Raw genomic sequence first — 16,456 nt, forward strand, 5'->3', positions numbered from 1 at the left:
TTGGTAGTGGAGAGTGTTTCTGGAGCACTTTGTGAAGCATACTGAAGTCAGTCCAGAGAAGAAGGTGTTACTCCTCCTTGACAATCACAACTCACACATTTCAGTGAAAGCTGTTAATTTCTGCAAAGAAAATGGCATTGTGCTTTTGTCTCGGCCTCCACATCGCTCACATAAACTTCAGCCACTAGATCGATCTATCTTTGGTCCACTGAAAAAAGCTATAAACAGAGCTGGGGATGCCTGGATGAGAATGAACCCTGCCGGGACAATGACCATATATCATGTGCCACATTTGATAAGTACAGCTCTGCCCATCTTGGCATCAGCAAGGTTGATCCAGGCTGGATTCAGATGCACAGCCATTTGGCCATTAAACCCAAATATTTTCCAGGACCACGACTTTGCACCTTCCCAAGTGACTGACTGTCCAGTCCCAGCTTCAGTGCTTTCTGTAGCTTCCCAGCCAGACTCAGCAGCTGCAGAAAGTGCACCCCTACCTCAGACACCCTCAGCTGCCTCCCCCATGCTCCAGCTTCCCCCTCGACTCCTGCTGAGCCTAAAAAGTTCACTCCTGTTGGTGTGAGACCATTTCCCCAAGCAGGAGCAAGAAAGACCACAGGTGCCACAAAGGGAAGAAGAAAATCAGAAATCTCCACTGACACACTGGAAAAGCAAGCATTGGAGGAAGAAAAAAAGAACAGAAAATGTCAGAAGAAAGTGAACATGGATCTGTTCAGAACAGTGACGTGCGGTGAGGTGTATAGCTGGTGAGGCACTGACGTCATCAGAGTCAGATTTACAAATACAGTATATGCGCTCAGCGCAGATTATTTGCCATTTGATTGGCAGCAGTTTACGGGTTATGTTTCATGTTATGTTTCATTCTTTACACATACAAACTGTGGCCCACAAAAGGCACATTTCATTAAAAACAAAACAAAATTTTTTTTATCGCTGTCTTACATTTACTGATGAATGAAGTCTATGCACTGGTCCTTCTGCATAAAAATATCCGTCACTTTCTGGTAAAAGTCCTCCATAGCTTCCTTCAGTTTTAAAAGTCTGTCTGTCTCAATGGAGATCACTGAGCCTTCCTTGATCAGTCCTGTTCCGGCTGTATGTTTTCAGTCTTTTCAGTGCTGAGAATGACCGCTCCACTGACGCTGTAGTAGCTGGCACAGTGAGCACGAGCTGGAGCAACTTTGCTGCCTCAGGAACAGTTGAAATAAGTTCATTCTTGGCCAAAAAGTTGAGGAGCTGTCCAGGAGATTTACATTCATCCCTCACCTTTTTTGAGCTATTCAGTCCAATGAGATGGGTATTGGACAGCCAAATTATGGAAAATCTGTTCATATATTAAACGTGTTTGAGCCAGACGGGAATGTGCTCTGACCACGCAGACAGAGCAGTTAACGAGGGATCGCACAATCCAAGGGGAGGCACAGCCCGCTGCTGCCTCACTGGCTTCGCTTCCTAGCATTTGAATGGGAAATTGCGAAAATTTAGCAATTTTGAAGAAAAAATGATCACAATTGGTGAAGCTAAATGAAAAATAAAAACTTTAACAATTAAAATTGTTTTATCATTATATATTTTCTTTCTTCGCATGATCGGAGGTGAGGCACTGCCTCACCTGCCTCCCCTGACCGCACGTCACTGGTTCGGAAAGAGGCAATGCAAAAAAAAAAAAAACACAGAGAGAAAGTCAGCCAAAACGAAAACCCAGAAGATGAATGACAAGGATAAGGACACCTCAGATGTGGAAAATGTCTGCATTGTGTGCATGGAGACCATAAGTAATTCAAAACCAGGAGAAAAGTGGATCAAATGTTTTTCTTGCAAGTTATGGGCCCACGAAAACTGCACCCCAGGAAAACCCACGTCCATCTGTCATCACTGCGAATCAGATTCTGATTAGACAGATTCACTCACATCCATGTTTTATCATTTGTGTGCATGGTTTTTGTGACTTTAAGTGAAATTCCTTGAATTACCTTGTGAATTGGGAGCTGTTCTAAACCCTCACTGATGTTTTCTTTTCTCATGAGTAGCCTGTTTTATTTATGTTCTTTGATACCACTGACAATGTTTTTTTTTCATTTACCCTTTCACTTAGAGCTGTTTTAGTGTTAACACATGACAATAAATGTATTGTTTTGTTATGTAAAACATTTAAGTAATTATGTAACATATTTTGTGGTTTGGTCTTAGTTTTTATTTCTTTAACCTTATTGTTACAATTCACCCTGGGTTGTTTTACAACCTACCCTGGGACTGGGGTAGGTTGCAACAATAGCACTCCTTGCATTTGAAATTAAATAATTAATTATATGATATAGTTAGAGGAGCATTCCTATTTGTAGTAAACAAATGAGGGCACTTTGTATCTAAATTTGAGAACCCTACCATGAACACTGTATAAGTTATAGGAGACAAATAAACAAATAAATATTAATGTGTAAAAGGATGAACCGTGATGACTGTACATACATGGAAGTAATGTAAATGTAATGTCATTTTGGACAATTCTAGCATTTCATTGGGTGGGTGCAATGGTGTCCAACATAAGACCCATAGACCAAAGCCAGCCTGCAAACAGGCTCCAATCCCTGACAAACTGCCAAGGAAATCCTAACACTTTAAAGAAAACATTGTTTATTAAACAAACTAATTTCTTAAGAGTAGCGATGCAACACAACACTGAGACCTGGCTGAGATTGTTGTTATTTTCGATAGTAATTGTTTTTTTGTGAAAAGCACAGCGATCTTTGAAACCTGACAAGTTCCAAATGTATTCCTCTCTGTAATCACAGGAACACGTTTTCCCCATTTATTATGACAGGTAACGACTGAAATAAAGCTCACATGTCTGTAAATGTGAATGTTTGACTCCTGAAACATTTACAACATTTTCAGCTAATTACAGTGTAGTGGGATGTCAATGTTCAACCAGTGAAATGCTGTTTTCCTCCCTTGTGAGTGCTGCAATTACGTGAAAAATGATTTTGCAAGGTAATCAGGTTACGTCCTGACCTTGACCTTAAGGGGCCCGGGTTTCAATCCCAGCTGAGGGGAGAAAGGTCAAAGAACTATAAGTTTACAGTGCAAGTCACAGTGACTTACTGTCCTGTAAAAGACAGCAACTAGCACATTCATCATTAATGACAAAAACTCAACAAACGCTCTGTTCAGATATGACAAAAGTGTGTGTATGTGTGCGTTTAGTTTGAGGATCAGGCCTCACAGAGTTGCTGCAAGTGAGCCACAGTGGGTCAGGGGATTATAAGGATTGGAACGGATTATGGGGATTATCATCTTCTGAAGAGCAGCTCATCAGAAGATGTGGGCCAAGTTGACAAATTTAAGTCTACAATCAATCACCGCCATTGATAACTTTTCCACTTCTTCCTTTGGTGTGTGTGAATGTGATTAACAGTGTAAAGCACTTTGGCTAGTGACAGACAGACAGACAGACAGACAGAGAGACAGACAGAGAGACAGAGAGAGAGACAGACAGACAGAGAGACAGACAGACAGACATACAGACAGACAGACAGACATACAGACAGACAGACAGACAGACAGACATACAGACAGACAGAGAGACAGACAGACAGACAGACAGACAGAGAGACAGAGAGAGAGACAGACAGACAGAGAGACAGACAGACATACAGACAGACAGACAGACAGACATACAGACAGACAGACAGACAGACAGACAGAGAGACAGACAGACAGACATACAGACAGACAGACAGAGAGACAGACATACAGACAGACAGACATACAGACAGACAGACATACAGACAGACAGAGAGACAGACAGACAGACAGACATACAGACAGACAGACAGACAGACAGACAGACAGACAGACATACAGACAGAGAGACAGACATACAGACAGACATACAGACAGACAGACAGACAGACAGACATACAGACAGACATACAGACAGACAGAGAGACATACAGACAGACAGACATACAGACAGACAGACAGACATACAGACAGACAGACAGACAGACAGACAGACAGACAGACAGACAGACAGACAGACAGACAGACAGACATACAGACAGACAGACAGACAGACAGACAGACATACAGACAGACAGAGAGACATACAGACAGACAGACATACAGACAGACAGACAGACATACAGACAGACATACAGACAGACATACAGACAGACAGACAGACAGACAGACAGACAGAGAGACAGACAGACAGACATACAGACAGACAGACAGACAGACATACAGACAGACAGACAGACAGACAGACAGAGAGACAGACAGACAGACATACAGACAGACAGACAGAGAGACAGACATACAGACAGACAGACATACAGACAGACAGACATACAGACAGACAGAGAGACAGACAGACAGACAGACATACAGACAGACAGACAGACAGACAGACAGACAGACAGACAGACAGACAGACATACAGACAGACAGACAGACAGACAGACAGACAGACATACAGACAGAGAGACAGACATACAGACAGACATACAGACAGACAGACAGACAGACAGACATACAGACAGACATACAGACAGACAGAGAGACATACAGACAGACAGACATACAGACAGACAGACAGACATACAGACAGACAGACAGACAGACAGACAGACAGACATACAGACAGACAGACAGACAGACATACAGACAGACAGACAGACAGACAGACAGACATACAGACAGACAGACAGACAGACAGACAGACATACAGACAGACAGAGAGACATACAGACAGACAGACATACAGACAGACAGACATACAGACAGACAGACAGACATACAGACAGACATACAGACAGACATACAGACAGACAGACAGACAGACAGAGAGACAGACAGACAGACAGACAGACAGACAGACAGACAGACAGACAGACAGATAGATAGATAGATAGATAGATAGATAGATAGATAGATAGATAGATAGATAGATAGATAGATAGATAGATAGATAGATAGATAGATAGATCATTATTTGTCATTCAAATACACACCATGAAATTTATTAGCAAAGATTCACATTTCAACTTTAAGTGTCTAAAAACAACAATTAATAAAAAGTATAAAAGCACATTATAAAAGCTTTTAAAAACATCCACAATAATAAAGTGCAGAGATGCATCTTAATGGCTCTTGCCCTGAAAAATGATTGCACTGGACGTTGCCTCATCCACAAACCGGAGAGCTGACTGCAGTCTTGAGTCCTAATGTAAGTGAAATCCATTTACCTTTTATAATGAAAGAAATGGTCAAATAAACAAGGTTGTGGTTGCCACATTTCGTTGAGCCAGTTTTTGGTCTTTCAGAACTTCGTTGTATTCGTCAGTAAGTTTTCCAGTTTTATCAGAAGAGTTGCGTCAGTGTATCAGGGCACACACACACACACACACACACACACACACACACACACACACACACACACACACACACACACACACACACACACACACACACACACACACACACACACACACACACACACACACACACGCCGCTCTGCTGCGCTTCTATTGGCTCATGAGCATCGGAAGGCCTGGAGTCAGCTTCTGCTCAACAAAAGACAGAAGGACGCGGAGAAAGGCAGAAGAGATCGGACGGCTTGGGAGAAAGCTATGAGGCCGATTTTATTCATATTTAAGCAAAAAAGAAAAAAGTGAGGGGCCTCGCTTCATTCAGCCGGATGAGGAAACAGCTGCTGCGCGTTTTTTCGCTTCCTGTTGGAAGATTAGAATTTAAAAAATAAAACAAGCACGCGTCATGGTAGCCGGGGAGCTCGTGCAGGAGCACCTGCGCGCGGACACCGGCTCACCGGACAACATCACGGTGGGTCAGAAGGCTCCGGAGGCTCCGGGGGGAGCAGCAGAGCGATGCTCACTGGAGCCTCGGCCGGACGAGGAGGAGGGGGAGAAGCGCGCACGCAGCCCGGAGCACGACAATGAGGCGCTGCCGAACGAAAGTGACGCGATGCTGCAGACCGTTGAGGAGGTAGGAGTGGTGGCGGAGGCGGAGGAGGAGAATGGAGGGAAGACGGTGGAGACACGGGTGTACGCGCGCCGATTCGCCGTACTGGCCGTGTTCAGCCTGTACTCGCTGGTCAACGCCTTCCAGTGGATCCAGTACAGCATCATCACCAACGTCTTCACGCGCTATTATGGTGTGACCAACGACAAGGTGGACTGGCTGTCCATCGTCTACATGCTGGCCTACGTGCCGCTTATCTTCCCGGCGACCTGGCTGCTGGACCGCACCGGGCTGCGGCTCACAGCCCTGCTCGGCGCCGGCCTCAACTGCGCCGGCGCCTGGCTCAAGTGCGCAAGCGTGAGCCCCGACCGCTTCCCCGTCACCATGACGGCGCAGGTCGTGTGCTCCATGGCGCAGGTGTTCATCCTCGGCCTGCCGTCACGCATCGCTTCGGTGTGGTTCGGACCCCGGGAGGTGTCCACCGCCTGCGCCACGGCGGTTCTGGGGAACCAGGTCAGCAGCTGCAGGGGCGCACACACACTGTCAGAGGGTCTTCATAAAGTAGGAGGTAGAACAATGTCAGCTTTCCTCATCATGAAAATATTCTAGTTATTTTCAATAAGTAACTTTTCATATTCAGAAGAAATGTCTCTAATCCTCAAATTGATTTAGATAAAAACATTGTTTACTATAAGGGAACGGCTGTGACAGTGGTTCGCAGCTCAATCAGGATTGCTGGTTTGATTCCCGATCTTTTCACATGTTGAAGTGTCCTTGAGCAAGGCACTGAGCTCCAAATCGCTCCCAGTGGATGTATTAGGTGCCTTGCATGGTTGCCACTTCACTGATGTGTGCATGTGACTCATTGTAAAGTACATTAGTGGATTTATTATTGGGTGGAAAAGCGCTATACAAGAGAAATCCATTTACCAGAATCTTTTTATCAGAACTCAACACAACAGTAATTTCAGCCTAATAATAAGCCATTTGTCCAACCTCTCCACCCTCCCAACAATGACTTCCATCCTTGCCTTTGTATTACTTTAGAGCAAGGGTGTCAAACATAAGGCCCGTGGACCAAAACCGGCCCACAAGAGGCTCCAATCTGGTCAAACCATCATGCAAATTGTTAACATTTCAAAGAAAACAGATTTTTTTTTAAACATTGAGATGTTGGTGATGCTGCCATGAAGGCTAGCTAATGAGCATTAGCCTCACAGCCAACCATAATGGGTGATAAAACACCCATACAGCAACCACGAAAGGACACATTATCTGCAATAGGCATTTTCACTTGAAACATTATGAACTAAGTCATACATAGCTATTTACTGTATTTCAACACTGATAAAAACACATACAATTATCATGATTGGTTTCTTTAAAAATGTTATCAAGTGTGTGTCTCCATGTGTTTTCTCTATAGTTGGGCACAGCCATCGGTTTCCTGCTTCCTCCAGTATTGATCCCATACAACCCCGATGAGGTGGAACTGACGGGTCACAACATCAGCATCATGTTCTACGGCACGGCCACGGTTTCCACCGGCCTCTTCATCCTCACCATCATAGGTACGTGGCTGCATGCCGCAGTGGCACATGCCCACATGGTCCGTCCCATTGTGTCATTTACAGTGTAGCGCCATCTTTTGCTCTTGCTGGGCATTTGTGCTTCACCTTCCTCATACCTCCAGATCCTCGGATATCTTCATGGAAACACTGCAGACAGTCTGGACTCTGGGGATGCTCAGGCCACGTCACAATCTGGACTGGACATTTAGACTCTCATTGGAAGAAGATATGATTTGGAGACAAACAAGTGACCAGTCAGTAGTAGATGGTTTTGAATAACACAAAACAGTATGCAAACACAGTTTCAACATGAGCTGTTTAGTCCACCAAAGCCCAACAATGCAGACAAACTTCAATTTCCATGTCACATTATAGTGGAAGCACTGTGTTAGTGGAGTTCCTCAAGGAGTGTTTCTGGATACCTATTTTGTTATCATTTCCACAGATATGCACAAGTGCACAATATCAAAGCTAAAAAGCTCCTGACTTGAGTTTAATATAGAGGTGGCAAACATAAAGCTTGTGGGCCAAAACACTTTCTTAAGAGTAGCGACACAACTTTGAGACCTGAATTGAGATACTGGTGATGCTGCCATCAAAACACGAAAACTAGCATTAACCTTAAAACCGTGCTGCCGGGGCCAGTTTGTAAAAACACTCATAATGCAACAGCAAGAGAAGTTTTCTGAACATTTCATTGTATTTAGCACCACAAGGTTGCATTAAAATTGCTTGTATGTTGAGATTGTAGTCATTGTTTGGTTTTGTGAAAACCTCAGTATTTTCATTGTCTACGCCCGGTGGTGTCGTGACCTCCAGACACATGGGCATATTGTTGATTTTTGCCTTAAAGCGGTCCAAAAACACTTTTATTTTTAGAAGCGGTAGCATGTAAGATGACTCTATTTAGAGAAAGACGATCTATGGCAGAGGTCAGCAAATTGCGGTTCAAGGGCCAAGATTAGCCCACGCCAACTATACCTGGCCCACCAGGTGAAATGATAAAAATGGTTCATGTGTTCATGATGTTTTGAATTCTTACTGTTAGAGGAGTCAGTGAATGCATCCCAGCTGTTAGTGTGCCAAGTTTCAGCTAATCCACTCTGTCTGGAGTGGATTAGCTTCTCTGAAGCTTCGTTTCGTGGTGCCTTCGGGTATTATATTCTTACAAACTGCAGCAACCTCATTGCAGATGAGGCAGACTGACTTAGAATTTATAAGTCAGGAAGGATGAATGCATACTTTTCTTTCAACTCTTCTTTGAATGTCCTCCATTCACAATAAGCTTTTTTTGTCATTGCTTTTGACAGTTACATTTTTCTTGCTAGCTGGCAATCTCTCACTCTCTTACACAATGTTATGTCAGTATAAAAACACCTTCAGGATGTCTCATGAGAATGCAGCCAAATAATTGTGTCCTTGAAATTATTAATACGTCAGTTAGGCTCAAATAATTGTTTATTACTTAAAATGGTAATTATTTAAGCAGCCTTCTTGTCACCCGGTCTGTTTCATAATGCAGACACAGTGAGGAGCCAAAGTGGTAACACGGTAATAACAGCCTATCGCAAATTCATGCATTCTGAATAAATAACTTTATTATATTACATTGCTGTGCAATATAAAATAGTATAGATGAGGAAAAATAAGGTTACTTTAGTAGGAAAGACAGGTTTGCATGTAGAAGATGCAATTTTGGCCCACCAATGAGGTGGTCAGAAAAAATGTTGACCTGAAACCAAACTTAATTGCCTACCCCTGATGTATAGAATTTGCTCATTGTCATATAATTTCGGCATATCAGTTAGCAATATTTGCCTTGTCATGACCTGCCCTGCTCTGCCTCTGATTGGCTGGTCAACCATAGACATCAACCTGAGTGGCTGCAGTGAGCTCTGGCCATTTAGCGTCAAAGTGTGGCGGGTCATGGCTTCATCATCCTGGGGAGAAAAATAGGCAATCTGGCTGGGAGACACTGCTGAATGCTGCATCATGGGAGATTTGGAAGAGGTGCTCACAGTGGTTCTATGTCATATACGTGTGAATACACTGGACTACACTACTGTCTGTGTAAAGAACATCTTTAAAGTTTAAATATAAAGGTTATTATGGCTAGGGCTGCAACAACAAATTGATAAAATTTGATTATTAAAAGTGTTGGCAACTAATTTTATTATGGATTCGCTGTGTCGCACGATTTATGCGCCACTCGCCATGTTGTAGAACCATTTACTTCACCTTTAGAGCTTTGTCAATGGTTTTCTGACTGAAAGTAAAAAAAAAAAAAAAAAAACCCAGTGTCAACCTGCAGAGTGAGTTGAATGGAGCGAGGCGGAGACGGTACAATAGAGACTCTGAAGAGTGGACTGGTAAAGGCCCTCCATGCTAATAATGTCCGTGAGTACATGAATATCCGCGGGGCACACATGAGCGTGGCTCCACTCGGGCTCACTTCCATGCGCATTCCGTAACGTAACGATCCAGAAACTCTCTCCACTTCAGGAGTTTTGAGCCTCTGGCTCTTTATTTGATTTTATATTGTGATTGTTCAGACGATGAGACGGAGGATCTCCTCAGACAAGAACCCAGTAGCTGTGCATGCACAGTTGGTGCGCACACAGGACGCCCAAAGGACGCGTGGACACAAAATTGGGCTGTGCACGGACCACCTCCATGGGGTCAGAACGGACATTCGCGCATGGGGGCGGATGGCGATTTTGACGCCACGAGTACCGCGCATACTCACAGCACAGACATTGGTAGCATGAAGGCGCCTTAAGAGCGACACCCTGAACTGGGCGAGACGTGACTGTGCACCAACACATCCACTATTTAACTGTTAACACACCTTCATGAGGACAACCTGCCTGATGAGGACAACGGACAGGTTTTCCTGGAACATTTCAAGCCGAGCGACACTGAAACGACCAAATACTGATTATTGGAATATTCACACGTTGTGATGTCAGGAGATTAGATTTGAGACAGCACAATGCTGCTCTGTGAAGCTCCTCTCCATTAGTTTCACTTTCCCTTAACTGGAGAGAACATTAGGACCGCGGGCCAAAACCCATGGAGAGGCTCCAATCTGGTCCCACCAAGCAAGGAGGTCATAGAGGATTTATACCAGGTTTTGTTTTTTTTTTAAATTTCATTGTATTTTGCTCTAGAATGTTTCATTAAAATTGCCTTTATGTTGAGATTGTAATCATTTTCAGTCTTAATTGTTTGATTTAGTAAAAAATAGACAATTTCATTACATACACTGACTACAACAAAGAAACACTTTGAAGTGTAAATTTAAAGGTTATGACATCAATATTTTAGTTAGTCCAGGCCACTGGAGATGAAACTGAAAAGAACATTTACTAAACTAGAAAATTCCAAAGGATTTTTTTTGTGACTGCCTCTCTTTTGATCTCCTCCCTGAGGTGCCTATCACATCGGGATCTTAAAGAGGCAGGCACAAGAATAAACAGGCTTCTCGGATAGTCATTGTTCCGTCTTGCCACTAAGTAAGGCACAAGAACTATTTCAACCCATCGAACTGTGAACTGACAGCTTTATTTGTTCTCTTTCTACAGTGATAAAGAACCGGCCTCCTCGCCCTCCTAGTCAAGCACAGGCCGTCCTGCCAGACTGTCCTTCAGAGGATTACTCCTACAGACAGTCCATCATCAACCTGATCAACAATAAAGCTTTTGTCCTGCTGCTCATCAGCTACGGTAAGTGTGTATCTTCCCTGATGTGTGGAGATACTCAACTGGTGCCGTTGTCTTGGATCCAGCACTCTGTGAACAAGGACCTTTTGTGGCTTACCCTCCTTGTGGACGGTGTCAATGACTGTCTTCTGGACATGTGCCCAGTCAGCAGTCTTCCTCAGGATTGTGTAGCCTACTGACCCAGACTGAGAGACCATTTAAAGGCTCAGGAAACTTTTGCAGGTCTTTTGACTTCATTGGCTGATTAGGGTATGACACCATGACTTTCCAAAACTCAACTTTTCCACAATATTCAAATTTTGAGACACTGAATTTTGGGTTTTCACTATCTGTAAGCCATAATCATCAACATTTCAAGAATTAAAGGCTTGAAATATTTCACTCTGTGTCATGAGCCGATATCTTTGACTTTCTGAAGTGAGTGACAAAACATATTGAACATTTTCATGATATTCTACTTGTTTGAGATGTACCTATGTATAAATTGAAATATGTTCAGAAAGCCAAAGGCCAAAATTGTGTTTTATTTTTTCTGTTGGGCTATACTTTACATTGGGAAACGGTCTGGTTGCACTCTTCGGAAACTTGCAAATTAATCTCAAAAATCAATGTAAAATGTATCGTGATAAAGTCCTGATTTTATTACAAAAAAATTGCGGTGATATTTTTGCCATCTCACCCACTACTAACGATAATCTAACAAAGCAATGATTTATTTGAGATTCTGTCTATGAATGTCATGAACAATCAATTACTATTATTTTATTTTGAGTTACCATCCAGCATATCACTCACTCTTCATCTGCGTTTGTGTCTCCAGGGATTTTGACCGGCTCCTTCTATTCGGTGTCGACTCTCCTCAACCAGATGGTCACACACTGCTATCAGGTAAACGCCACCTGAAGCATTAGCATTAGCATTAGCATTAGCAGTCACGTTCTCCAGTCCTTCAGTATGTTGCTTGATGACTGCCTGTACTTGTGAGTTGTTCTTAAATTTAACTGGATTCACTGTTCTGTCTTTCAACTATTTCTCAATATATTTATGAGCTTTAGTGACTGAATTATTATATTAATATTTTGGGAAAACTTTTTATTTGCTTTTGCATTCCATTGTTTTAATATACAATAGTTTTGTGTGTGTGTGTGTGTGTGTGTGTGTGTGTGTGTGTGTGTGTGTGTGTGTGTGTGTTGGGGGGGGTTGTGGAACTCTGGCATTAATCAGGGGTCGATCTTAACGTCAGTCCGAGACTAGCACGTATTTCTATGATCTACTACACATTTCCGATGGCTCGTCCGTGGGACTAGTGCAAAATTAGAAATTTCCAATCCAACCTACGGAGATTTACGATCCATGAAGCGTCGTCTGTGCTTCACTGTTGCTGCAACGACGACACAAGTGTTTCTCTGCCGGCTGCTCTGCTAGGGATGTGGCATTGCAGCGAACCACATTTTGATGACATGTCCGCTGTTTGAATGTATTTTACGCTCAAAACACCACAGAGCAACACATCAACGTGGATGTATGTTGTCCAGTGAGGCGGACACTCTGCTGCTCGATGTCACCATTTTAAAACACCAGCTCACCGAGGAGAATGGCGCTGACCGCGGCACAAAACAGCTCGCTTCTCCGCGGTAGCAGGCGATTCACATCTCTGTCAGACTCCATGCTAAAGTTCCTGAAAATAGTCCCAACAATTCATGTTGTGTTGAAAACACTGCAGTTTGTGCTGCGTTGCTAAAGAATTTCTCCAGGGATTAATTAAGTGATTGTGAGTTTTTAAAGATAGAACTCGTCTATGATGAGATGATGACGTCACGCAGACCCCCACATTGTCCAAATGGAACAAAAATACTTTGTACTGCTTCCTTTTCTGACCTTATACTAACTCCAAGCTGTATTTTGAGAGAATACATTTGTACATTTCATACTTTACTGTAAAGAGGAATTTATTACAGCCTTATTAAAGTCAACAATAATGATAATAATAATATTAAAGCAAACGGAGCTCTTATATCAGAATCGTATCGGTATTGGCAGATATACAAATTTGGGTATCGGGATCGAAAGTGAAAAAACCTGGATCAGTGCTTCCCTACTGCAATGTAGATGAGCAAATACCTGAAGCTGTCCCTTGATCAGACATCTGAAATAAGAACATTTGAATGTTCATGAATTGTGCTTCAATACTTTTCAAAATATTTTAGCGACAACAAACTGGATACACATTTTGTCAGTTTGTGTTATACATTACTGGACTATGTCATACATCAGTTTTGTGTCTTTTTATTGGTGTACTCTATTCACTGAATAATATCATTTAATGTATGATACTACACTACAATTTATTTTATGTCCTAAACTAGTGATTAATTCTGTAGTATACTCTCGTACATATAAAAATTATAACAACTGGATAACTTCAAGCTGTTGCTGCATGATGTGCAGAAGCCATTGCCTAAGCAAAAGTGCAAAAGCCAAAGTCGGCACCCAGCAGGTGATGAGGGAGACAGGGGGTGACTATATTCTGATCCCTTTTTTTACTTTTCTGCCATCCATCATAAGAGAAGAAAACTCTGAAATGATGTACCTGCAACACAAAATGTAGCATTTAAAAAAAAATAAAAAAATTGTTATTTCTACTATCATGATTTTAATATAACATGAAACTGTTTTTGTTTAACAAAATATATTTCACAGGGTGCAGGACTAGTGCAACGCATGCTCACTAGTCCACTCAACTCGTAGGAAAAAAAATTAAGCTCTATCCCTGTTAATGTTATGACTTCTGCTTTATCATTTGTTGTTGAGGCTTTAAGGTTTGTTTTGTGGCTTTAGCATTAATGTTGCAGATTTAGCATTCATATTACAGCTTGAGCATTCGTGTTGTAGCTTTAGCATTCACATTGCAGCTTAAGCATTCATGTTACAGCATTGGCATTTACATTTGTTGTTGTGGCTTTAGCATTTCTTTAGTGGCTTTAGCATTCATGTTATGACTTTATTATTCATATTGTGATTTTAGCATTCATGTTGTGACTTTAGCTTTAACATTTTGGTAGCTTTTAGCATTCATATGGGAGACAGGGAGAGAGACAGAGCTCAGTTTATGAGCTGCTTTCACGCATTCCTGCTGCTCATGAGAACACTGTGCGCACACACACACACACACACACACACACACACACACACACACACACACACACACACACACACACACCCACACACACACCCACACACCAGGGTAAAAGAACAGAGAGTTCAGTGGTCCTCCTACACCAGCGTGCTCGTCTTCCTCTTCCAGTCCCTCCTGACAGAAAAGGAATCAGAGCTGCACTCAGACCTCGACTTGAACTCATAAAACATTTATCTCTCATCTACTGCCCGGAGAACTCTGTAACTCCCCCCTCACCTCATCTACTGCCCGGAGAACTCTGTAACTCCCCCCTCACCTCATCTACTGCCCGGAGAACTCTGTAACTCCCCCCTCACCTCATGTACTGCCCGGAGAACTCTGTAACTCCCCCCTCACCTCACCTACTGCCCGGAGAACTCTGTAACTCCCCCCTCACCTCATCTACTGCCCGGAGAACTCTGTAACTCCCCCCTCACCTCATCTACTGCCCGGAGAACTCTGTAACACCCCCCTCACCTCATCTACTGCCCGGAGAACTCTGTAACACCCCCCTCACCTCATCTACTGCCCGGAGAACTCTGTAACACCCCCCTCACCTCACCTACTGCCCAGAGAACTCTGTAACTCCCCTCTCACCTCATCTACTGCCCAGAGAACTCTGTAACTCCCCTCTCACCTCATCTACTGCCCAGAGAACTCTGTAACTCCCCCCTCACCTCATCTACTGCCCAGAGAACTCTGTAACTCCCCCCTCACCTCATCTACTGCCCGGAGAACTCTGTAACTCCCCCCTCACCTCATGTACTGCCCGGAGAACTCTGTAACTCCCCCCTCACCTCACCTACTGCCCGGAGAACTCTGTAACTCCCCCCTCACCTCATCTACTGCCCGGAGAACTCTGTAACTCCCCCCTCACCTCATCTACTGCCCGGAGAACTCTGTAACTCCCCCCTCACCTCATCTACTGCCCGGAGAACTCTGTAACTCCCCCCTCACCTCATCTACTGCCCGGAGAACTCTGTAACTCCCCCCTCACCTCATCTACTGCCCGGAGAACTCTGTAACTCCCCCCTCACCTCATGTACTGCCCGGAGAACTCTGTAACTCCCCCCTCACCTCACCTACTGCCCGGAGAACTCTGTAACTCCCCCCTCACCTCATCTACTGCCCGGAGAACTCTGTAACTCCCCCCTCACCTCATCTACTGCCCGGAGAACTCTGTAACACCCCCCTCACCTCATCTACTGCCCGGAGAACTCTGTAACACCCCCCTCACCTCATCTACTGCCCGGAGAACTCTGTAACACCCCCCTCACCTCACCTACTGCCCAGAGAACTCTGTAACACCCCCCTCACCTCATCTACTGCCCGGAGAACTCTGTAACTCCCCCCTCACCTCATCTACTGCCCGGAGAACTCTGTAACTCCCCTCTCACCTCATCTACTGCCCAGAGAACTCTGTAACACCCCCCTCACCTCATGTACTGCCCAGAGAACTCTGTAACTCCCCTCTCACCTCATCTACTGCCCAGAGAACTCTGTAACTCCCCTCTCACCTCATCTACTGCCCAGAGAACTCTGTAACTCCCCCCTCACCTCATCTACTGCCCAGAGAACTCTGTAACTCCCCCCTCACCTCATCTACTGCCCGGAGAACTCTGTAACTCCCCCCTCACCTCATGTACTGCCCGGAGAACTCTGTAACTCCCCCCTCACCTCACCTACTGCCCGGAGAACTCTGTAACTCCCCCCTCACCTCATCTACTGCCCGGAGAACTCTGTAACTCCCCCCTCACCTCATCTACTGCCCGGAGAACTCTGTAACTCCCCCCTCACCTCATCTACTGCCCGGAGAACTCTGTAACTCCCCCCTCACCTCATCTACTGCCCGGAGAACTCTGTAACTCCCCCCTCACCTCATCTACTGCCCGGAGAACTCTGTAACTCCCCCCTCACCTCATGTACTGCCCGGAGAACTCTGTAACTCCCCCCTCACCTCATCTACTGCCCGGAGAACTCTGTAA

General features: G+C 44.1%; 1 protein-coding gene across 1 annotated transcript in view; it reads left to right on the forward strand.

Moving 5' to 3' along the window:
* Window positions 1-5,752: 5,752 nt before the first annotated feature.
* The window catches only part of flvcr1 (FLVCR choline and heme transporter 1), a 33,218-nt gene continuing 22,514 nt past the window's right edge, over window positions 5,753-16,456 (forward strand). Inside the window, exons 1-4 of the mRNA XM_080514476.1 lie at window positions 5,753-6,516; window positions 7,430-7,574; window positions 11,159-11,299; window positions 12,117-12,184. Coding sequence (XP_080370602.1) covers window positions 5,800-6,516; window positions 7,430-7,574; window positions 11,159-11,299; window positions 12,117-12,184 — 1,071 coding nt within the window. The 5' untranslated portion in view covers window positions 5,753-5,799. The remainder of the gene's footprint in view (window positions 6,517-7,429; window positions 7,575-11,158; window positions 11,300-12,116; window positions 12,185-16,456) is intronic.

This window comes from Blennius ocellaris (assembly GCF_963422515.1).
Source record: "Blennius ocellaris genome assembly, chromosome: 18".
Lineage (NCBI taxonomy): Eukaryota > Metazoa > Chordata > Actinopteri > Blenniiformes > Blenniidae > Blennius > Blennius ocellaris.